The sequence below is a fragment of the Saimiri boliviensis genome, chromosome 12 (assembly GCF_048565385.1).
Source record: "Saimiri boliviensis isolate mSaiBol1 chromosome 12, mSaiBol1.pri, whole genome shotgun sequence".
NCBI lineage: Eukaryota > Metazoa > Chordata > Mammalia > Primates > Cebidae > Saimiri > Saimiri boliviensis.
Genome location: NC_133460.1, coordinates 10374617 through 10398045, shown reverse-complemented (window position 1 = coordinate 10398045; position 23429 = coordinate 10374617). Strand labels below are relative to the sequence as shown.

Below are 23429 nucleotides of genomic sequence, written 5' to 3'. Positions count from 1 at the left end.
AGTCGGGGCGAGGGAGACGCCCCGAGGCTTGACGGCTGCAGCGGGCTGGAGGGGCCTGGGGAAGGGAGGAGGGGGCAGGGGGAGCCAGACCCTGCCTTGCCGTAGGCGGCCGCTGAAGACGGGAAGGAGGAAATCAGAAGTCCCCCCGGCAGGCATCCGGCGAGGGTCGGAGCGGGGACCTACTGCAAGCAGCCTCAGGGCCTTCCCGCCGCCTAACGAGAAAAGAACGGAAGGCGAGTGCTCGTCCACGATCAGGCCCCCAGAGATCGTTCGGGAGACAGCAGCCACGCTCTGCCCTCCCTGGGGCTGTCTGTGGTCCCCTCTGGAAACCGCAGTTTGAGTTCACCAGATAACGCCCCGCGGACCTTGTACCTGAACGGTGCACAGCCCATGGCTAGTCGATGGTATTTCCGTAAAGCAAAGAGAATTCGCGACAACTTTACATCAGCCCACACCCTTTCCCCACCTTATTTATTTTGAGACAGGGTCTCCCTCTGTCGCCCAGGCTGGAGGGTGGTGGTGCGGTCGCTGCTCAGTGCAGCCTTCACCTGGACTCAAACCATGTGGAGCTGTGACTGTGCTGCCCAGGCTGTTCTCAAACTCCTGACCTCAAATGATCCTTCCGCCTTAGCCTCTAGGGTTAGTTAAACGCTTTAAATTATATTTTGTTCCTCATCCTCTTCCTTTTAAAAGGTTGATATTCTGGCCGGGCTCGGTGGCTCACCCTTGTAATCCCAGCACTTTGGAAAGCCGAGGCGGGTGGATCATGAGGTCAGGAGTTCAAGACCAGCTTGGCCAACACAGTGAAACCCCGTCTCTACTAAAAATACAAAAATTGGCTGGGCGTGGTGGCAGGCACCTGTAATCGCAGCTACTTGGCAGGCTGAGGGAGGAGAATCGCTTGAAATCGGGAGGTGGAGTTGCAGTGAGCTGAAATCACACCACTGCACTCTAGCCTGGGCAACAGCCAGACTTTCTCAAACAAACAAACAAAAAAAAGAGTTGATATTTTTATTTTTGACACACAGTCTCACTTTGTCACCCAGGCTGAAGTACAATGGCAAGATCATAGCTCACTGCAGCCTCGACCTCTTGGGCTCAAGGGATCCTCCTGCCTCAGCTTCTTGAGGGGTTGGGACTACGTGTATGAGCCACCATTCCTGGCCAGAGTCGGTGTTTCTTTCTTTTTTTTTTTTTTTTTGAAACAGAGTTTCTTATCGCCCAGGCCTGGGGTGCATGGCGCCATCTTGGCTCGCTGCAACCTCCGCCTCCTGGGTTTAAGTGATTCTCCTGCCTCACTTTACCCAGTAACTGGGATTACAGGCGCCCACCACCACACCCAGCTAATTTTTGTACTTTTAGTAGAGACGGGGTTTCACCAAGTTGGCCAGGCTGGTCTCAAACTTCTGATCTCAGGTGATTCACCCACCTCGACCTCCCAGAGTGCTAGGATTGCAGGCGTGAGCCACTGTGCCGGCCCAGGGTTGGCATTTCTTAATGGTGAAGGGGAAAAAGAAACGTAGCAGATGCTACCTGAACCAGGCAACCCAGCTCAGCATGGCTGGTGATGGCATAAGGTGGTGGTGTGTGCCTCCTGATGCATGCAGCAGCAAGGACACAGCGTCCCTTCTGTGGCATTCCTGCAAAACATGCTCACCCCAAGTCTACTCATAAAGGGGAAACACCAGATAGTCCCAAATTAAGGGACACCCTGCTGAACATCTAGGCAATCTTCTTCCACGATTTCAGTGTCATGAAAGAGACAGAGAGGCTGAGGAGTCAACCACAAGGCACCACGTGGGTCCGGCATGATTGAGACAACTAGCAGAGATTGGGCATTCACCGTATTAGCTAACAGTATCGTCCCAACAGCGAACCTCCCACGTGTGATCATTGCAGTGGGGTGACATCAGGAAAGCTCCTTGATCTTTGGAGATACATACTTAAATACTTGGCAGTTTGTATTGTGATATGATATCTGCGGCTCACTCTTGGACAATTCAGAATCTGACACTAATCATAACGTGTAGCAACCTACTGAGAGAGGGAAGATGGAAGCATTAATGCCTGGCCTCTGGCTCTGCAGCACCATGTGGCTGGCAAAGATGAGCGACTTACAAGGGTGGCAGGAAGGGAGCTATTGGAAATAGATGTTGGAAACAGATGCTCGGTGCCACAAAGAAAAATCGGCACTGAGACAAAGGATCTTTGGGCAACGCGATTTTTACTTCCTGGACTGCAGGAAGGGTACTCTGGCTAGCCATTGTGCCCTGAGGGTACGATGAACAAAGGAAAGCAGACATATTTATCCCTTAACGCATTTGGGGTTTTCCTTACTGCTGTATCTGATCTCTGTTGGCTGCAGCCAGACCTCACAATCTAAGCTAAAACCCGATTGGCTAACAACTTGAAACTTTTCTAAACAGGTAAAAGCAATGGAGAGGTGGGACATGCCTGTGAGCACGTCCAGCACGTCCAGCCCAGATATCCTGGTTAAAGTACAAGGACATAGAATGTACTACGTGCCTGTAAGCATAGCGTGTGTCTACCAGCTATATAGGATAGGGCTTCTAGCAAAAAGGCAAGAAGGCTTTTGAAGAAAGTGTTTAAAACAAATGATTATTTCTTTCTTTCTTTCTTTCTTTTCTTTTTTTTCCTTTTTTTACTTACATTAAATACGTTGGTAAATCAGCAGTCGCATTCTGTTACCACGATTGTTATGTTGGGAGAGGAAGAAAGGCAAATACTTTCTCAGAAGCAAAACAAAAACAAAACCCACAACACCCCCCCCTTAAAAAAACTGACCAGAAGGAAAAAATGAGCTGGGAAATTAAAAAAAAAACAAAACCCTAAGATCCCCAAGCCCAACAGAGCTCAAAGGAAGGCAGAAGAGCTGGTAGGAAGTAGAGGGAAGGCAGCCGGTAGGCCCAGAAGCTAAGGCCAAATCCTGTTCCTATGGGGGTGGGGGAGGGAGAAGCCTGGAAAAATGGTTTCCCAGCCCCAAGACAATGAGACATCTTTGCTCCTACTCCGTGGGGGAAAGCTGCAGAGAGAAAGAACTTCATTTCTAGGAGACTTCAGAAAGCCAACCTAGTTCTTCCACTTATAAAAAGGATGCACTGGGTGCTTTGGGGGGCCAGTGGCTTCTGGGAAAGGAAGGGAGAAATGTGTGTGTTTCAGGGCCATGGAAACTAAGGCTGCCCCTGGAAAAGGAAGGGAATTGAGGCCTAAGTGGAAGAACCTAAGCTGGGTCCTTCAGAATCTCAGCTTCATAGATTTCTCAGCTGTTCTGGGATAGAAGGCAGTCTGCAAACCAAAAGGGCAGAAAGGTTCCAATCCTAGGTCACTGTGACCTTTCCTTTCTTTCTTTCTGTCCCAAAACTCTGGGCTGGAACAAGGAACTTAAAGTTCTCTTTTGCCTTGATGGTTTCCCAGATACATCTTAAAACACCCAATGAGGGATATGAAGAGAGGCTAAAGATTTAGAAAGGACCACGGTCCTCTGATAATATGAGGCCAGTTGTAAGGCACCTTCGGTGCCAGTCATTCCCTGTCCACAGGAACAGGTGGTATGATATGAGGGCGCCACAAGGAGGCCTCTGTGGTACTAGCCCCTAGTGGTACATGGATTAAACCACTGGTTGCATGGTGGAAAGGAATGGGGAGATTAAGAATGGAGGGACTAAATTCAAGATATTAACAAAGGAAAAAGGAAACAGGGCCTGGTGGGAGGCAGAGGATAGAACAGACTGCACAGTAGGAATAAAGATCATATCTATTTACAGGGAAGTAGAAAAGACATGGTAGTGGATACCAAATTGAGTGTGAAACCTGGGAAAGGATAGAATAACTGCTCCCTTTTGCCTGACCTCCTTTTTACTCCCCTACCTTGGCCTACACTATCCTGAGACACTCCCCAATTGCTCAGTTAATTCACCAGGAAAGGCAGACCTATACTCAGTAGCTAGATGGGCAAGAATATAGGTTAAGAATTGAGTTGGAGGAAGCTAACAGTGGAGATTGGACTTAAATAGCTGCCACTGGTACTTTTATCTAATCTCTCCCAAAACCTCATATTAACCTCAGATGTCACTGAATTAAAAAGAAGGTGGGCGGGCAGGGAAATCAATCAAAACCTCCATAAAACAAGTACCCCAACTGAACTATCATCAATGAAAGTGCAAACTGCAGGGGCATATGGTAGTTGGGGCTGAGGCCATCTAAAGGCCAGAGGGAAAAAAAATGCAAATGTATAAATCAGAGGACGGGTATCAGAAACTGGTCCCTCCTCCAATTAGATCACAGCAGAGCCAAAGATGGAGGCAACCAGTGAAGATTCTTTGGAGGACTCTGGGGTCCAATCCCCATGACAGGGGAAATGCTACCTAAGAGGCTGCATGAGGGGAAACTGGGCCTTGGAAGAGTTACAGAGCCACGGATAACACTGTATCTCCACCTCTGCCCAGTTAGCTTACAGGACACCTCCTGCCTGGTGCCTGAGAGCTTGCCTCCCCATTCTCACCTCTACCTAGGAACATCCTCTACAAGGGCCAACTCATGGATACTACAATGTTTTCAAATATGAGAAACTCAAACCAAATAAAAACAAAAAGGAAATGTTTCCTTACTCCCTCCTGCTCTGAGCTGTATTCTCCCCCAGAGCCCTTAATGTAAATGAACTGGAAACCTCCTTCCTCAGCTCCTGGGTTTACTACCTTCCGCAACTTGGGGAGAGGAGAAAAGACGATCAAGAACAGAGATTGATCAAAAGCAGAAAGGGGAAGGGACAGGAGACAGAAGTGTTTTTTGAAATAATGGGGAGGAACACTAGGGAGGAGGAGAAAAGATAAGTAAGTTACTGTCTTGTACCTATAATACAAAGTGAAGAAAGTTTGTTTTGGAAGGTAAGTCCTGGGGGGAGTTGACCCCCCAAGCCCCAGAGTAGGGGGTAGGAGGCCAGTGGCAACAGCTGCCTGGTGTTGGTTGCTGAAGCATTAAAAAGTGCCATGACGCCGGGTGCGGTGGCTCACGCCTGTAATCCCAGCACTTTGGGAGGCCGAGGCGGGTGGATCACGAGGTCGAGAGATCGAGACCATCCTGGTCAACATGGTGAAACCCCGTCTCTACTAAAAATACAAAAATTAGCTGGGCATGGTGGCGCACGCCTGTAGTCCCAGCTACTCGGGAGGCTGAGGCAGGAGAATTGCTTGAACCCAGGAGGCGGAGGTTGTGGTGAGCTGAGATTGCACCATTGCACTCCAGCCTGGGTAACAAGAGCAAAACCCCATCTCAAAAAAAAAAAAAAAAAAAAATAGTGCCATGACGGAGCTGTCAGGAGGCAGCCCTTGGGAGCCAGGGCTCAGTGTGCTGTTACAGTAGGGACTGTGTGCTGAGGGGTGGGGATGGAGGTTATTTCTTAGCTCTCGTGCTAGCTCCATACTTGTTTGCTGCTAGCCACCCCCTCAGTTGCTACAACACTGGCTCTTGTTCTGCTGGGACTGTTCATGGAGATCCACACCCTGGCTTCGGCATGCTGCACCTCCCAGATTCTGGGGTTCACTCTTTGGCAACTTCTTAGCTATTGCCAGGAAGAGATCATTCACGTTCATAGCCGTCTTGGCTGAAGTCTCCATAAACAATAAGCTGTTGTCATCTGCATATGCCTGGGCCTCTTCATACTCCACCATACGCTTGTTGGCCAGGTCAGCTTTGTTCCCCGCTAGAGCAATAACGATGCTAGGACTCGCCTGTCGCTGTAGTTCCTTCACCCATGTCTTCGCTCGGGCAAAGGTTTCCTGATTAGTAATGTCGTAAACCACGATTGCAGCGTGGGCACCCCTGTAGTACATGGGGGCTAAGCTGTGGTATCGCTCCTGCCCAGCTGTATCCCAGATCTCAAACTTGACTGTTGTGTCATCTAGACAAACCGACTGGGTGAGGAAGGCCGCTCCAATGGTGCTCTCCTGGTACTCATGGAACTGCCCTTTGACAAAATGTAATACCAAGCTTGACTTTCCCACTGCAGATTCTCCCAGCAGGACCAATTTGAACTGGCATATTTTGCTGGCCTGGGGTTGCCCATTGGGCCTAGCTGTGCTTCTGCTAGTCATGGCCAGATTATGAAAGTAGGAAAGGGTGGAGGGAGGGGGATGCCGTAAAGGGAGGGGAGCAAGGGGAGGGAATTTCCAGGCTTCAACAGTCCTGGGGCTCCGTCTCCCCCGTCGGCCCCAAGCCTGTGTCGAACAAATGATTATTTCTAACACTTATAATTTTTCTTAAACAAGAAGGGAAACTTTGAAGAGGAACTTCTATTTCCCACAGGAGCCAAGAAGAAAGAGGTTGGTCCATTGTCAGAGAGACTGGCATGAGGCGAAGGTGCCAGCTGTGCTTGGCATAAGAAGTACAGAAAGCACAGCCAGTCGTAGTGGCTCACAACTGTCATCCCAACACTTTGGGAGGCTGAGGCGTGCGGATCATGAGGTCAGGAGATCAAGACCATCCTGGCCAACACGGTGAAACCTTGTCTCAAAAAAAAAAAAAAAAAAAAAAGAAAAAGAAAAAAGACGAAGAAGTATGGAAAACACCAGGCACAGGGAAACTTGGAGCCAAAATTGCACCTCGTGGCCTCAGGAGCCATGTTTTTGGAGTGAGTTCTGCTGATCTGCAGAATGAGGAAGCTGCATTGGGAAAATTCAAACGGATGAGTGAGGATGTTCGGTACAAAAACAGCCTGACCAGCTTTCATGGCATGAATCTTACCTGTGACCAAAAAAAAAAAAAAAGACCACAATTGAAGCTCATATGGCTGTCAAAACCACAGACGGTCATTTCCTCATCTGTTCTGTGCTGGTTTCCTGAAAGCAGTGCAGCAAGCAGATGGGGAAGACCTCTCGCAGGCAGGCCTGTCAAATCCAGAAAAGATGGTGGAAGTCATGGCTCAGGAGGTGCAGACAAATTACTCAAAAGAAGTGGTCCATAAATTGATGCCCGACAGCACTGGGAGACAGATAGAGAAGGCTCCCTAGTCTATCCAGTAATCCTCTCCAGGACGTCTTCCTTAGAAAAGTAAAAATGCTGGCCGGATGTGGTGGCTCACACCTGTAATCCCAGCACTGTGGTACTTTGGGAGGCCGAGGCAGGCGGATCAGGAGATCAAGAGACAGAGACCATCCTGGCCAACATGGTGAAACCCTGTGTCTACTAAAAATACCAAAAAAAAAAAAAAAAAAAAAAAAAAAAAAAAAAAAAAGCTGGGTTTAGTGGTGCACTTGTAGTCCCAGCTACTCAGGAGGCTAAGGCGGGAGAATCGCTTGAATCCAGGAAGTGGAGGTTGCAGTGAGCTGAGATCACGCCACTGCCCTCTAACCTGGCGACAGAGGGAGAATCCGTCAAAAAGAAAGAAAGGGAAAGAAAGAAAGAAAGAGAGAAAGAAAGAGAAAGAAAGAAGGGAAGGAGGAGGGAGGGGGAAAGGGGGAGAGAGAGGGGAGGGAAGATGCCGGAGAAGCCCAGACTTGCATTGGGAAAACTCCCGATTTGTGGTGAAGGTCACTGTCCTGGAAAAGCAACTGGTGATGAGATCAGTGCTAAATGTGAACAAGCTGATGGATATGAATCCCCAATAACCTGTTCAAATTTCATACTTGGAATGTTGACCACTAAACTAACATTTGATACAGCAATCCCCTTACTGGGTACATGCCCAAAGGAATGTGAATTATTCTATTGTTAAAACACATGCAGGCCGGGCGCGGTGGCTCACGCCTGTAATCCCAGCACTTTGGGAGGCCAAGGCAGGTAGAGCACTTGAGGTCAGGAGTTCGAGACCAGTCTGGCCAACATAGTGAAACCCCGTCTCTACTAAAAATACAAAAATTAGCCAGATGTGGTGGCGGGCACCTGTAATCCCAGCTACTGGGGATGCTGAGGCACGAGAATCACTTGAACCCGGGAGGTGGAGGTTGCAGAGAGCTGGGATTGTGCTGCTGCACTCCAGCCTGGGCAACAGAGCAAAACGCCATCTCAAAACAACACCAAACAAAATAACTACCAGGTACTCGGCTTAATACCTGAATGAGGAAATACTGTGTACAACAAACCCCCGTGACGTCAGTTTACCTGCATAAGAAACCCGTACATGCACCCCGAACCTAAAATAAAAGTTTAAGAATAAATAAATACAGCTAACACTTGAAGACTCTAGAATAAATCCGTAGGATGTGCAGTGCATTTGTCTGCAACTTTTTTAAGCTTGAAATTTTTCCAAATCAAAAGAGTTTAAAAGTTCCTTAGAGCCTCTACAGCTGAGAAGATAATGGAGCCCTCCCTCCCCGATCTCATTCAAAATAAAACCAAAACTAAGCCCACAATAAGAGGAAGGAAATCTAACAGGGTTTTGAATTTCCCCGTGATTACACTGCAATACTTTTCTGGAACACCATCAACAACAGCCTTTGAAAAAAGGTGTTTTTCTCGGGGGTGTGCCCTGGCTTTGCCCGTTGTTTTGTTGTTTAGACGGAGTCTCTCTCTGTCACCCAGGCTGGAGTGCAGTGGCACAGTCTCGGCTCACTGCAGCCTCTGCCTCCTGGGTTCAGATTTCTCCTACCTCAGCCAAGTGTCTGGGGATATAATCAGGGATTATAGGCACCCGCCACCATGCCTGGCTATTTTTTTGTATTTTTAGTAGTGACAGGGCTTCACCATGTTGGCCAGGCTGGTTTTGAACGCCTGACCTCAAGTGATCCACCCACCTCAGCCTCCCAAAGTGCTGGGATTACAGGCGTGAGCCACCGTGCCAGGACACCTTTGCCCTTTTGAGGGATGGTGACAAGGTCTTTCCACCCCCGTGTCATAGACAAGAGCATTAAAGATGAGAATGAAGGCCGGTGCAGTGGCTCACGCCTGCAATTCCAGCACTTTGGGAGGCTGAGGTGGCGGATTGCCTGAGGTCAGGAGTTTGAGACCAGCCTGGCCAACATGGAGAAACCCCGTCCCTACTAAAAAAAAATACAAAATTAGCCGGGCCTGGGGTCAGGTGCCTGTAATCCCAACTACTCCGGAGGCTGAGGCAGGAAAATCGCTTAAACCTGGCAAGTGGAGGTTCCAGCGAGCTGAGATTGTGCCATTGCACTCCAGCCTGGGTGACAAGAGAGAAACTCGGTCTCAAAAGAAAAAAAAAAAAAAAAAAAGATGAGAATGAAGCTGGCTTTTCCAAGGCTCCCCAAAAGCAGGCAGGACTTGAACCTGGGTTAGTTTGATTTCAAGACTCTTGCTCTCAAGTGGTTTGAGTCAAGGGCTAAGAGCAAGTCTCCCGACTCGGGGTTCAGAGGTGGGGCAGGCCCCTCCCAGGGCTCCTCAGAGGCAGGCGCCGTGCTGCCTGACACAGTAGGAGTGCAGCACATTATTGAATGAATTGAATAGATGTGCTTGGGTCTTGGGGATGAGGAGGGTTTGGAGGAAGACACCCAGGTGGGCAGAGAGCTGAGTGGAGTGCTGGGTCGGGGCGTGGTGGGACTGTTTGCAGAACCCACGAGAGCAGAGCTTGGGAGGAAGGGGTGATGGTGGGGATGGGGTGGGGGGGGACTCCTTATCAGGACCTGACTTCCCCAGCAAGATGAGGGCCCCGGGGGTGGGGGGTTTGCCTGTGTTTTGTGTCGTTTTGTCCTCCTCACCGAGAAATGTGACAGAGTTGGTGAAAGGTGGGATTTGGTGGCCATGGAGGTGGGTGTAGTCCACACCTCAAAATGCATGGGTGTGATTCTGCTGAGAAAGAGCAAAAATAAAATTAGAAAGGAAAATAAATGAGCAGATGGCTTTGCTACGGCTCCCAGTGGGGTTTGTGAGCCACGTGAGATGGATGCCCAGACCGTCCTGCTCCAAACCCCAGACAGGCTTCCCGAGTCCTGTTCACCCCAAATCCCCACATTCCCCAAACTCCCTCACAGCCCCCAAATCATCTTGGTCCCCCAGGGTGCTGGCAGCATGGGCAAGCAGCGGGGGGGGGGGGGGCGCTGGGCCTCCAGGTCCTGGAAGCTCCCGTCTGGCCCCGCCTCTGCTCGCCCCTCCCTTCTCGCCCCACCTCTGCTCCCGTCTGGGGGTCACTAGAGCCTTTGCCTCAAAGCCCTGCCCCAGTTCACCTCCTTGGGACCTTGGGCAAGACAACTGTGCTAAGGACATCGCGGTCACAAGAACTATTCATGACCCGGATGACCAATCTTTCCCAAAATGACGTTCTGTGGCTCCCTCCTCAAAGGCAGAGTGGGGTGGAGCAAGGGAGTTCCAGGAACGTCTGAGGAGGCTGGGGAAGGAAAGCCGCTGGGAAGGATCTGCTGTCCGTGGGGCTGGACACCGCTGTGCAGAAGCAGAACTCCGAAGGTGACTCAGGGAGTGGTCACGCCGGGGCCTCGGGGCTTTCCAGCTCTAAAATCCCATCTCCGACCTTGACTCACGCACAGTGGGTGTTGGGGAAGGTGGGCCGGGCTGATCTTGACCTGAAGGCCCGGAAATGCTGGGTCCACAGGCAGAGATGTTGCTAGGAGACTCAAGGGACTGATTTAGGGTCCCTTCCCCACAGAGCCAGCTGGGCAGGGCCCAGGCACCTCCAGGGCTGAAACCACTCACGAGCTGGGCAGAGGAGGGTCTCGGGCCCCTCCTGGATCTGTGAGTGAAGGCTGTGGGACTCTCTCCTCGGCCTCCTCACTTTTCAGATAGGAAGAGCAAGAACGGGAGGGACTGGTGAATTCTGAGAACCAGGCCTGTTCTCCTGGTCAGTGGTTTTGGGCCCCTTGCTGTGACTTCCCCACCCACGCCCCCCTTTCTACTGTTTGCACCACCTGACTTTCTGATTCTTGGAGATCTTGCATTTGGGTTTTTCTTGGGAATCTCCAATGTCATGATCAATGTACATCAGATACATGTCTGTTCAAATGGTCAATACAAGTGATGTTTTTTACCCTGCCATGGTTAAGAATTGAAAACAATTTTACAAATATCATCCAAATGGGAGACAGGCTGGGCCTGGTGGCTCATGCTTGTAATCGCAGCACTTTGGAAGGCTGAGGCGGGTGGATCACCTGAGGTCAGGAGTTCAAAACCAGCCTGGCCGACATGGTAAAACCCCATCTCTACTAAAAATACAAAAAATTAGCCAGGCATAGTGGCAGGTGCCTGTAATCCCAGCTACTTGGGAGGCTGAGGCAGGAGAATCGCTTGAACTTGGGAGGTGGAGGTTGCAGTGAGTCGAGATCGCACCATTGCACCCCAGCCTGGGCAATAAGAGTGAGACTGTCTCAAAAAGACAGACAAAACCAAATGTGGACAAGAATGTGGAGAAACGGGAACCTTCATAGATTGCTAGTGGGAATGAGAAATGATACAGCAGACCAGGGGTGGTGGTGGCTCACGTCTGCAATCCCAGCACTTTGGGAGGCTGAGGTGGGGGGGAATCACGAGATTACAAGGTTGAGACTACCTTGGCTAACATGGTGAAACCCCGTCTCTACTAAAAAAATGCAAAAAATTAGCCAGGCAAGGTGGTGGGCACCTGTAGTCCCAGCTACTCAGGAGGCTGAGGCAGGAGAATTGCTTGAACCCCTGAGGTGGGGGTTGCAGTGAGCCGAGATGGTGCCACTGCACTCCAGCCTGGGCAACAGAGCGAGACTCCATCTCAAAAAAAAAAAAAAAAAAAAAAGAAAAAGAAAAATGATACAGCTACTTTCGAAAATAGGTGGGCAGTTTTTTTGAAAGCCTAGACATGAATTTACCGTATGACCATCAATTCTACTCCTAGGTATCCACCTAAGCAAACAAACGTCCACACAAAGACTCACATGAGAGCGCTTAGAGCAACTTTATCCACAATAGCTCCGCTGGAAACACCCAAATGTCCACCCGCGTATGGATGGATAAACCACGTGTCCATTGTACAATGTGACGTGTGACACCAACACAAGTGAAACACTGACACACACCTCAGCAGGGACGAAGCTTGAACACTGTTGGAAACAGATGCTCCGTGCCACAAAGAAAAATCAGCACCGGGATAAAGGATCTTTCGGCAATGCGCAAGTTTTACTTCCTGGACTGCAGGAAGGGTACCCTCGCTGGCCATCTTGCCACAAAAGTACAGTGAACACAGGAAAACACACACATATATCCCTCACACATTTGGGGTCATCTGATCTCCGTTGGCTGGTGCCAGACCTCACAATCTAAACTACAACCCGATTGGCTAACTTAAAACTTTTAAAAACAGGTAAAAGCAATGGAGAGCTGGGACAGGCTGTGAGCACGTCCAGCACAGATATCCTGGTTAAAGTACAAGGACATAGAATGTACTACGTGCTTGTAAGCATGGTGTGTCTACCAGCTACGTAGGATAGGGCTTAACAAAGAGCTACCAGCACATTTACCTTCTAACAAGAAAGGCAACTTTGAAAAGGAACTTTTCTACTTCCCACAAAAACCTTGTGCTAATTGAAAGAATCGAGACACACATGGACGATTCACTGTGTGGTATTTATATGCAATATCCAGAACAGGCAAATGCACAGAGGTGGAAAGCAGATGTGTGGCTGCCCGAGGCTGGGGAGGGCATGGGTGGGGCCAGGAGCGATTGCAACAGACACAGGTTTTTGGGGAGGGAACAGAAATGTTCTAAAACTCGGTTGTGGTGATGGTTGCACAACTAGGTCAATTCACTGCAAATCTTCGAACTATGTGCTTGAAACGGGTGAATTTTATCATATGTAAATTTTCCTCAATAAAGTTTTGTTTTGCTTGGTTTTTTTTTTTTTTTTTCTGAGAAGGAGTTTTGCTCTTGTTGCCTAAGCTGGAGTGCAATGGTGTGATCTCAGTTCACTGCAACCCCCACCTCCCAGGTTCAAGCTATTCTCCTGCCTCAGCCTCCTGAGTAGCTGGTGTTACAGGCGTGCATCACCACGCCTGGCTAAATTTTTTTTTTTGTATTCTTAGTAGAAACTGGGTTTCAGCATGTTATCCAGGCTGATCTCAAACTCCTGAGCTCAGGTGATGCAGCAGCCTCGGCCTCCCAGTGTGCTGGGATTAGAAGTGTGAGCCACTGTACCCGGGATGCTTTGTTTTTTGAGACAGGGTCTCACTCCGGTTGCCCAGGCTGGAGTGCAGTGGCGCAGTCTCAGCTCACTGTAGCCTCAACCTTCCAGGCTCCAGTGATTCTCCCACCTCAGCTTCCCAAGCAGCTGGGACTGCAGGGACACACCACCATGCATGGCTAATTTCTTGTTTTTGTTTTTAGCGGGGACGGGGTTTCACCATGTTGACCAAACTGGTCTCAAACTCCTGGAGTCAAGCAATCCACCTACCTCATCCTCTCAAAGTGTTTGGATTACAGGCGTGAGCCACCAGGCCAAGCCAACAAAGTTGTTTTAAAAGCATTGCTTGGGCTGGGCACAGTGGCTCACGCCTGTAATCCCAGCACTTTGGGAGGCCAAGGCAGGTGGATCACTTGAAGTCATGAGTTCGAGACCAGCCTGACCAACATGGCAAAACCCCCTCTCTACAAAAAATACAAAAATTAGCTGGGCATGGTGGTGTGCACCTGTAGTCCCAGCTATTTGGGAGGCTAAGGCAGGAAAATTGCTTTATCCCAAAAGGTAGAGGTTACAGTGAGCTGAGATCGTGCCACTGGACTCCTGCCTGGTGACAGAATAAGACCCCGTCTCGGGGAGGGGGCGGGGAAGAAAAAATGTTCAGTCAGGTGTGGTAGTGTGTGCTGGTAGTCCCAGCCACTTAAGAGGCTGATGTGAGAGTATCAGCTGAGCCAGTGAGGTTGAGGCTGTAGTGAACTATGATTGTGCCACTGCACTCTAGCCTGGGTGACAGTGTAAGATTGTATCAGAAAGAAAGAGAAAGAGAAGAGAAAGAGAGAAAGAAGAAGAAGGAAGGAGAGGAAAGGAAAGGAAGAAGGAAGGGAGAAAGGAAGGGGCCGGGTGTGGTGGCTCATGCTGTAATCCCAGCACTTTGGGAGGCTGAGGCAGGAGGATCACTTGAGGTCAGGGGTTCAAGACCAGTCTGGCCAACATGCTGAAATCCCATCTCTACTAAAAATACAAGAATCAGCAGGGCATGGTGGCATGTGCCTGTAATCTCAGCTACCTGGGAGGCCGAGTCAGGAGAATAGTTTGAATCCGGGAGGCAGAGGTTGCAGTGAGCCAAGATCACGCCATTGCGCTCCGGCCTGGGAGTCAGGGGAGACTTTGTCTCAAAAAAAAAAAAAAAGAAAGGAAGGAAGTGCATTGGTAAGAAAAGAACGCTGTGCTGGTGGAAAGAACATGGCCTTGTGGGCCCCCGACCCCAGGCTCTCTCTGCCCCTGCTCGCTGTTTCCCTGTCTACCTCCCCACCCGCCCAGGAGGGAAGAGGCGCTGCTATGTGAGGGCACAGGTGTGCACCGCAGGACGGGTTTGGGTGGCCTCTGTGGAGTGTGCTGGGCGGGGCTGGCGGAACGTGGACGGGGCATGCTCCACTTGCTGGCCATAGCAGCGTGGCCTGTGCACGTGGCCTCACGGACAGAGCTCCGGGCAGGTGCAGCTGGTCCTCTGCACGGACTGGCCTGCCGATGCAGCATTGGCCAGCGTCAGGATGGCACCTGTCGGGAACTCTTTCCCAGTGGCAAGGTTTGCCACTTCTCCGGGAACCAGCACCCGATCCCAGATGCCCAAGCCAGCCATGCTCCCCACGAAGGCCTCAGAGCTATCAAACCCTCCCCCAACGCTGTCTTGTTCCTGGCCCAGCACGAGGGACCCTCCGGGAGGGATCTCGTAGCCCTCCCTGAAGCGGGAGCCAGTGGCCACCAGCCTGCGATCCACGTGGAGCCAGTACCTGCCCTGGGTGGATGTCCAGATGACACAGATGTGGTGCCATTGGCCGTCCAGCAGCGGCTGCAGGGGCAGCTCCCTGAAGGCCGGGTCTCCGATCACGAAGTGGATGGAGCCGGGCAGCATGGAGTCTCGGCCGTGCAGCACCAGCTTGTTGTCATTGTCCTCGGTGGCATAGGACAGGAGGGTGCCCAGGTGTCCGGAGGCGGTGCGGACCCAGCTGCAGAAGGATAGGGCTCGCAGGGCAGCGCCGAAGCTGGGTCTGAGGAAGACCACGTTCTCCGTGGAGGCATTGGGGAAAACCAGGGCGGAGCCCACGCTGCAAGCTAGAAACAGAGGAGGGAGGGTCAGCCCCGTGCAGAAAGCCGTGCAGAAGCGTCCAGAAGCACGAATGCCGTTTGGGTGCTGTCCCACCGCCAGCGTGGCGGCTCCAGCTCCCGGCAGCCACCCTTTGCGGAGCACTGACTGTGCAGCGCTGGCCCTGCCGACGGCTCCCCTGCCGCGTCTCTTTCCCTCTCTTGATGGGATCACCCCAATTTCACAGGCGGGAGATTGAGCATGAGGGCCGTTAGGGAGTGGTGGGGTCCCCCTGGGAGCCCCCGCTGTCTGCCCACACAGCTGAGCCAGCGCCCCTCACCGCCAGCAAGTCTCTGCGCGCAAATTTCATGACTCACAGGGCGCAGGTTTAGTGTGTCACGTTTCTGGAGGTCACAAGCCCAGCATGGTCTCCAGGGCCCAAATCGGCCCTGGGCAGGGCTGGCTCCTCTGGAGGCTCCAGGAGAAGCCATCTCCCGTCCTTTCCAGCTTCCAGGGGTGCCTCCCGCCCTTGGCGTGGGGCCCTGTCTGGGCATCCCGCAACCTCTGCCTCTGTCCTCAGGCCCTCCTCTCACTCTGTTCCTTCTGCGTCCCCTTATAAGGACCCCGTGATGACGGGGTCCACCCGGATGGCCCCAGATCCTCTCCCCGTTTCCAGGCCCCTAACTCCTCCCCTCTGAGAAGCCTTTTCCAGAGGGCCTGGTCTAAGGCGGAGCTGGAGGGAAGCCTGGCCGCTGATGGGGGCCTGCGTTACTTACCGTCTCCTGGTCCCTGCTGCGGAGGGCCTCTCAGGGCTGTGGCAGCCCCGCTGAGTACCCAATGGCTGCCTGGGGCTGGGGGCTCCCGCGTCCCCTGGAGAGGGGCGGAGGAGTCCTGCCGGGGGCCTCTGTGCTCGGCTGCAGCCCAGAGCTCCTGCCTGTCCCTCTGAAGCTTCAGGGAGCTCGGGCCCAGCTGCTCAGGCTGGGTTGGGGGTGGGACCAGGGCCGGCCCCGGGGTTGCAGTGCCAGGGTGGGCCACGGGCAGCCGCCCCTCCAGAGCTGCCAGCCTGGCGCCCTGGCTGTGGACAAGGCCCTCCAGGCGGGCCAGTGAGTCCTGCAGGGCGTCCCTCTGAGCCTTGTGCTCCTTCCTCTCCCGGGCCTGCTGCTGGCTCCTCTCGCCCAGGGTGAGGTCCAAGGCCCGCAGCCGCGTGTCTGCCTTGCGGCCTCGGCGCCACGCCTTTCTCACCCAGGCCCTGAGCTGCGCCAGCTCCTTCTGCACCGCGGCCTGCGACCGGTTGACCGCCTGAGCCACGGCCTGGCTCTCTTCCGCCAGGCTCTGGAACCGGACGTCCACGTTGTAGTTGCTGGCAATGCTCTGCAGGTGCGTCAAGGTCACCTCCTGGAACCTCCGGAACTGTAAAGAGGATGCAGCGATGATGGGCCGGGGCGGGCAGGGCCGGCCGGGCAAGACTGGGCCCCTCACGTTGGGAGCACCACCCGCGTGCCAGGCCCAGGGTTGGCACTGGTTGTCCGCCCACTGACTTGATCCCACTGCGATGCCATGAGATGTGGCGGATGCCAGGGACCAGCCCCGCGCTGTGCAGCTGCCCCACGTAGGGTGTGGACTGCAGGCCCACAGCCGGGGCTCTGATCCCTGCCCCAGCCCCCACAACCACCGGCAAGTCACTTCCCCCTGGGATCCCAGTTCCTGTCTGTGAGTGGGGACAGCAGGGTGGCCTCAGGAGTGCTTTATGAGTAAGCACCCAGCGTAGGTACGACAGGCATGGAGCATTCCAGAAGGGTCCGTCGACCTGGCGTGGGAGTCCGAGAGGCCGTCCACACCCTCTGCCTCAAGGTGGACCTGTGACCTCTCAGCTTCCACTCCCTGTGACACCGCCCGGACCCCATGGCCCCCAACTCCCCCGACTCCCTTCCAGATCCCCTCCTAGCTCTGGCCCCACCTGACCTCCACGTTATGAGGCTTATGTCTGGTGTGAGTGGAACCCAGCACACCTCTCCACTGGTGTCCAACTACAGGCGAAATAATCTTCACTATGGAAAGAACATCAGCCGTGTTCGTGTCCACCGAGCCCTGACGCTTACCACTCTGCTGCTGCAGCAGCGCCTTTCATCTGCTGCCAATCTAAAACACCGACCGCCCCACATCGGGTGTACTTGCCTGCTCCTCCAGTCTACGGAGCCTCTCAAAAAAGGGTTTCCTTGGCCCCGCTGGGGCGGCTTCCGGCAATGAAGCCCCATGTAGGTATATGGGCACAAAAACAAGGAAGAAGGACAAGGTCTTCCTCCACAAGCAACCCATCCGGAGGGACGGCGAGGCCCAGCAGTCTCCTTCCTGGCCGCGGGAGAGGGTGGAGGTGGCCCGGTACGTCCGTCTCATCCCACGCTCCTCCCAGCTCTCCTGCTGAGCGTTTTTCCTTCTTTGGCCCTGGCTGGACGTCAGGTTCTGCCTGTTGCCTCTGTGAAAGGCATCTGCCTTCAAGACAGTGGGCTCTGAGAATCACAGGTTCCCAAGGAGACGAGCTTCAAACAGATGCAAACACTTTATTTGGAGAATTGTTCAACTGGGTGCAAGCCCTCGTCCAGTTGGCTCCAAAGCGGACCGGAGGTGATAGCTTCACCAGGAGCACAGGGACTGGTGCTCAAGAGAAGTCGAAGCAGGATGCGAATTGCGCTGGGGCTGGGGAGCCAACAGAGCCAGGTCTGCACGGGCATCTGTCACTCGGGCCGTGCACCTGGGAGGCTCCATCTCTCTTGGTAAGGCAACGGAAATGTGACAGGGAGCCGCCTTAATTAATTAACTAATTAGTTTTTGAGATGGAGTCTCGTTCTGTCACCCAGGCTGGAGTGCAGTGGTGCAACCTCGGCTCACCTCAAGCTCCGCCTCCTGGGTTCAAGAGATTTTCCTGCCTCAGCCTCCCAAGTAGCTGGGATTACAGGTGTGCACCACCACGCCAGGCTAATTTTTGTATTTTTAGTAGAGACAGGGTTTTGCCTTTGGGCCAGGTTGATTTTTTTGGCTATGCCTTGTGCAGTGGCTTGAATAAGACCTCCCCAAAACACACGTAAGCCCTAGCCTGGCACCTGTGCACGTGGCCTGACGTGGAAAAGGGTCTCTGCGGATGTCATGAAGGATTTTGAGACGAGACCATCCTGGATGATCCAGGTGGCCCTGTAGCCGATGACAGCAGTCTTTATAAGAGAGAGAGGAGCCGGGCGCGGTGGCTCAAGCCTGTAATCCCAGCACTTTGGGAGGCCGAGGCTGGTGGATCACGAGGTCAAGAGATCGAGACCATCCTGGTCAACATGGTGAAACCCCATCTCTACTAAAAATACAAAAAATTAGCTGGGCATGGTGGCGCGTGCCTGTAATCCCAGCTACTCAGGAGGCTGAGGCAGGAGAATTTCCTGAACCCGGGAGGCGGAGGTTGCGGTGAGCCGAGATCGTGCCATTGCACTCCAGCCTGGGTAACAAGAGTGAAACTCCGTCTCCAAAAAAAAAAAAAAAAAAAAAAAAGAGACAGAGGAGGAGGAGGTACAGAGGACAGGGCCAGTGCAGATGGGGCAGAGACTGCAGTGACACTGCCATAAGGAGCACTTGGAGCCTCCGGAAGCTGGGAGGGGCGAGTGGGAGCCCCCTAGAACCTCTGAGGGAGTGTTCACCTTGATTTCAGACTTCCAGCCCCAGAACTGCGATAGGATACATTCCTGTTGTTTCAAGCCACCAGCTCACGGGAATAAGAGAATCCACGAAGCTGCCCAGTGAGGGCACACATCATTCCCAAGGTGGCATGAGCCCAGAGGGCACCAGGCCAGGGAACCATCAGTGGCTCTGGGGCTACCCTTGTCAAGTGTCAGAACGCCATGGACACGGAGAAGATGCAGAGAGCAGCTGAGATTAAATCCTGGGCACATGGACTGGGTTGGGGCCTCAGGCCACACAGAGAGCGGTAGACCTCACAGCTTCCAACTGAAAATGAGCTCCACTGATTGATACATTAATTTTATTTCAGCAGAGATGGGATCTTGCTGTGTTGCCAGGCTGGACTCAAACACGCATGGGCTCAAGCAATCCTCCTGCCTCAGCCTAGCCAAAGTGCTGGGTTTACTGGCATAAGCCACTGGACCTGGCTGATTTCCATGTAAAATCATGAGTGGAGGTAGGGCGTGGTGGCTCTCACCTGTAATCCTGGCACTTTGGGAGGCTGAGGTGGGCTGATCACTTGAGTCTAGGAGTTGGAGACCAGGCTGGGCCACATGGCAAAACCCAGTCTCCACTAAAAATACAGAAATTAGCCAGGCATGGTGGAGGGCACCTGTAGTCCCAGCTACTTGGGAGGCTGAGGTGGGAGGATCGCTTGAGCCTGGGAGGTGGAGGCTGTAGTGAGCTGAAATCGTGCCACTACACTCCAGCCTGGGTGACAGATCAAAAAATAAAGACATTTTCAGATACACAAAGGCTTTAGAAATTTGTCTTCCATGTACCCGCTGTTGGATGCGGGGCTTCAGGAAAAGAAGAAAACAGGGAACAACGAAGCCATGGCTGCTGGAGAGGGCAGGAACCCAGCGGCGGACGGGGGCGGGGAACAGAGTTTCCGGGATGGTGGGACCCCGGCACGCCCCGCACCCCGTCCATCAGCTCTGCCTCGAAAGACAGGCCCTGAGTTCAGCTGCTTGTCAACACTGGCTCTGCCCCAAGCCCATCTGCACCTCGGCCGCCTAGTCCCCAAGTCCGTGGTCGTCTCCTCTCCTAACTGCACCAGTGTGGAGCCATGTCTTCGCTGACCCCAGGGGCTGCCTGCCACGCAAAGAACATCTTCAGTCCCCACCAGGGCCTTCTGTGGCCCGGCCATGGCCTCTCTCCCTCCAGGCCTCGTCCCTCCATCTGCCTCCCTCGGCTCCACCACCCTGGCCACAGTTTCGGCCTCAGGTCTTCCTGCCAGGGAGACTCTTCCCCCAGGGCATCACCACGTTCTGGGCTCTGCTCTAGGGGCTCCTATTCAGAGCTCTCACCTCATTTATGATAACACCCACTGCTCTCTTGTGCCTATTTTCTCTTTCTTTCTTTCTTTTTTCTTTTTTTTTTTTTTGAGACGGAGTCTCGCTCTGTCACCAGGCTGGAGTGCAGTGGTGCGAATGGCTCATTGCAACCTCCGCCTCCTGGGTTCAAGTGATTTTCCTGCCTCAGCCTCCCAAGTAGCTGGGATTACCGGCGCGCGCGCCACCACACCTGGCTCATTTTTGTACGTTTTAAGTAGAGACGGGGTCTGGCTCTCATTTTCTTTTAATTTTGTTTTTGAGATGGATTCTCACTCTGTTGCCCAGGCTGGAGTGCAGTGGCAAAATCTTGGCTCACCGTAGCCTCCACCTCCCAGATTCAAGTGATTCTCCTGCCTCAGCCTTTCGAATAGCAGGGACTACAGCTGCGTGCCACCACACCCAGCTAATTTTTTGTATTTTTAGTAGAGATGTATGTTGGCCATGATGGTCTCAATCTCCTGACCTTGTGATCCGCCTGCCTCGGCCTCCCAAAGTGCTGGGATTACAGGAGTGAGTTACTGTGCCCGGCCATGGCTCTCATTTTCTTACCCTGCTGGCTCTTCCTTTCTTTCACTTATTTTTATTTTTATTTTTTGAGGTGGAGTCTTGCATTGTCGCCCAGGCTGTAGTGCAGTGGTGCAATCTCAGCTCACTACAATCTCTGCTTCCTGGGTTCAAGCAATTCTCCTGCCTCAGCCTCCCGAATATTTGGGACTATAGGCGTGCGCCAGCACACCCAGCTAATTTTTTTTTTTTTTTTTTTTTTTTTTTTTGAGACGGAGTTTCGCTCTTGTTGCCCAGGCTGGAGTGCAATGGCGCGATCTCGGCTCACCGCAACCTCCGCCTCCCGGGCTCAGGCAATTCTCCTGCCTCAGCCTCCTGAGTAGCTGGGATTACAGGCACGCGCCACCATGCCCAGCTAATTTTTTGTATTTTTAGTAGAGACGGGGTTTCACCATGTTGACCAGGATGGTCTCGATCTCTCGACCTCGTGATCCACCCGCCTCGGCCTCCCAAAGTGCTGGGATTACAGGCTTGAGCCACCGCGCCCGGCTCCCAGCTAATTTTTTTGTATTTTTAGTAGAGATGGGGTTTCACCATGTTGGCCAGGATGGTTTTGATCTCCTGACCTTGTCTTTCACTTATTTTTGGTTATTATTTTTTTTTTGAGATGGAATTCCGCTCTTGTTGCCCAGGCTAGAGTGCAATGGCGTGATCTCGCCTCTCAGGTTCAAGCAATTCTCCAGCCTCAGCCTCACGAGTAGCTGGGATTAGAGGTGTGTGCCACTACACCCAGCAATTTTTTTTTTTTTTTTTTTTGTATATTTAGGAGAGACGGGGTTTCACCATGCTGACCAGCCTGGTCTCAAACTCCTGACCTCAGGTGATCCACCCACCTCGGCCTCCCAAAGTGCTGGGATGACAGGCATGAGCCAGGGCACCCAGCCTCCTTTCTTTCATTTCCTTTCCCCCACCCCCATTTTTTTTTTTTGAGACCATGTCTTGCTCTGTTATTCACGCTATAGTGCAGCAGTAATGAACATGGCTCACTGCAGCCTCAATCCGCCCCCCCCACCCCGCACTCAAGCCATCCTCCCACCTCAGCCTTCTGAGTAGCTGGGACCATAGGCACATGACACTATGCCCAGCTAATTTTTAAATTTGTGTGGAGACAGGGTTTCACTATTTTGCCCAGTCCTGAACTTCTGTGCTCAAGCGATTCTCCCCTTAGCTTCCCAGTGTAGGAATTGCTGACGGGAGCCACCGGCCCCAGCCTCTGCCAATTTCTCTGCTCGGGACCTGTCATCTGGCATATTGCGTATGTAATTGATTTGTCCCCGATACGTGAGCAGGAACTTGGCATCCTCTGTTGCTCACAGGGCTTGCTGCACCAAGCAGGCATTTAATCGATGCTTGTCGAATGGATAAGTGGTTCCCAGCTTTTCCCACATCTATCAATCCGGAAATGGCGCCTCCTTAGCGTGTCTTTCCGGATTGCCCCCTCCCCAAAGGCAAAGCCCGCTCATATTCCAGTGTGGCTGACAGAAGGTGCTGCATGTTGGAATGTTCAGTGTCCGGCCACAGCCACAGGTAGTGCCTGGCCCTTGAGATGGTGTTAGTGCCACTAAGGAACTTCAGTTAACTTACAGAGCCCCATGCGTCTAGCGGTCACCCTACTGGTCTTTTTTTTTTTTTTTTTTTTGAGACGAAGTCTTGCTCTTGTCGCCCAGGCTGGAGTGCAGTGGCACAATCTAGGCTCACTGCAACCTCTGCCTCTTTGGTTCAAGCAATTCTCCTGCCTCAGCCTCCTGAGTAGCTGGGATTACAGGCCTGTGTCACCACGCCCAGCTAATTTTTGTATTTTTAGTAGAAACGCGGTTTGACCATGTTGGCCAGGCTGTTCTCGAACTCCCGACCTCAGGCGATCCACCGGCCTTGGCCTCCCGACGTGCTGGGATTACAGGCGTGAGGCACCGGCCCGGCCCTGGTCGCAGTCCTTATTCCATGACCCGGTCTCGTTTACAGGGCCGCATTCGTTCATATCTGACATGATCTGAATTGTTGCTCTACTTCCCTGTGTACCCTGCGTTCCTCTTACTGGCCTCTGACCCTTGGAAGCAGCGCCTTACCCTCGGGGAAGACGACAGGCCTGTCTTGGTAAACATCCGCAGCAGAGCGAACGGCCGGCGTTCTGGAGAGAATGTGGGACCCCAGGCGGAGGGAAGGGACGGCTTAAATCACTCCAGGGTAGGAGAAGCTAATGCGAGGACCAACCACCCCGGCGCATCGGACCGGCTCGCAGCCCCGCCCTCAGGCCGCACCCCATGCAAAGCCCCACCCACGTGTCAGGCCCCGCCCACCCACCGGACCCGCCCCGTCCCCAGGCTCCGCCCCCCTCCCACGCAGCGCAGGCGCACATGCGCCCTGTCGCCCGGCGTCCTCCGCAGATTCGCGCTGAGAGGCCGGCGGGGACCCACCGTAGAGGCTCCAAAAAACCCGCAGCAGCTCCGCCTGGGTCCAGGAACTCGTGCTCGGGGCCACCTGGCTGGGCTGTGATCGCGTTTCGTTCGGGGCCGCGGCGGCCGCGGCGAATCGGCGGCGGTGAATAGTTGGCACGGGGGTCTGAGTGCGCTGCAGTCACCCGCGATCCGGGTCCAGGTGGGGTCGCGGGTCGGGGGGTTGGGGGTTCGGGGGGTCGGGGGTCGGGTTGGGCTCCGGATCTGGTTG

General features: G+C 53.1%; 2 protein-coding genes across 3 annotated transcripts; both read right to left on the bottom strand.

Moving 5' to 3' along the window:
• Positions 1 to 5369: 5369 nt before the first annotated feature.
• On the bottom strand, positions 5370 to 6260 carry LOC101046115 (ras-related protein Rab-5B). Its single transcript, XM_003928377.4, has one exon. The coding sequence runs from the start codon at positions 6108 to 6110 to the stop codon at positions 5463 to 5465; it is 648 nt and encodes a 215-aa protein (XP_003928426.2). The 5' UTR covers positions 6111 to 6260; the 3' UTR covers positions 5370 to 5462.
• Positions 6261 to 11831: 5571 nt separating this feature from the next.
• PTX4 (pentraxin 4) lies at positions 11832 to 23033 on the bottom strand. 2 transcript variants are annotated; one of them, XM_074381792.1, is made up of 4 exons: positions 22832 to 23033; positions 17323 to 17841; positions 15924 to 16557; positions 11832 to 15176 (listed from the first exon to the last, which is right to left on the bottom strand). In XM_074381792.1, exons 2-4 carry the CDS (start codon positions 17539 to 17541, stop codon positions 14536 to 14538), a joined length of 1494 nt encoding a protein of 497 aa, XP_074237893.1. In that variant the 5' UTR covers positions 17542 to 17841; positions 22832 to 23033; the 3' UTR covers positions 11832 to 14535. The 2 variants fall into 2 exon arrangements, with proteins under 2 accessions (XP_074237893.1, XP_010337321.2); XM_010339019.3 differs by lacking the exon at positions 17323 to 17841.
• Positions 23034 to 23429: the final 396 nt, after the last annotated feature.

Bases quoted from the DNA above. Each gene is read 5' to 3' on its own strand.
- LOC101046115 (XM_003928377.4), bottom strand. From the start codon at position 6,110: ATGACTAGCAGAAGCACAGCTAGGCCCAATGGGCAACCCCAGGCCAGC.
- PTX4 (XM_074381792.1), bottom strand. From the start codon at position 17,541: ATGAGACGGACGTACCGGGCCACCTCCACCCTCTCCCGCGGCCAGGAA. The intron at 16,558-17,322 runs GCAAGTACACCC...TCCTCTTTACAG, and splicing joins TCCGTAGACTGGAGGAGCAG to TTCCGGAGGTTCCAGGAGGT. The intron at 15,177-15,923 runs GTAAGTAACGCA...CTCTGTTTCTAG, and splicing joins GCAGCAGGGACCAGGAGACG to CTTGCAGCGTGGGCTCCGCC.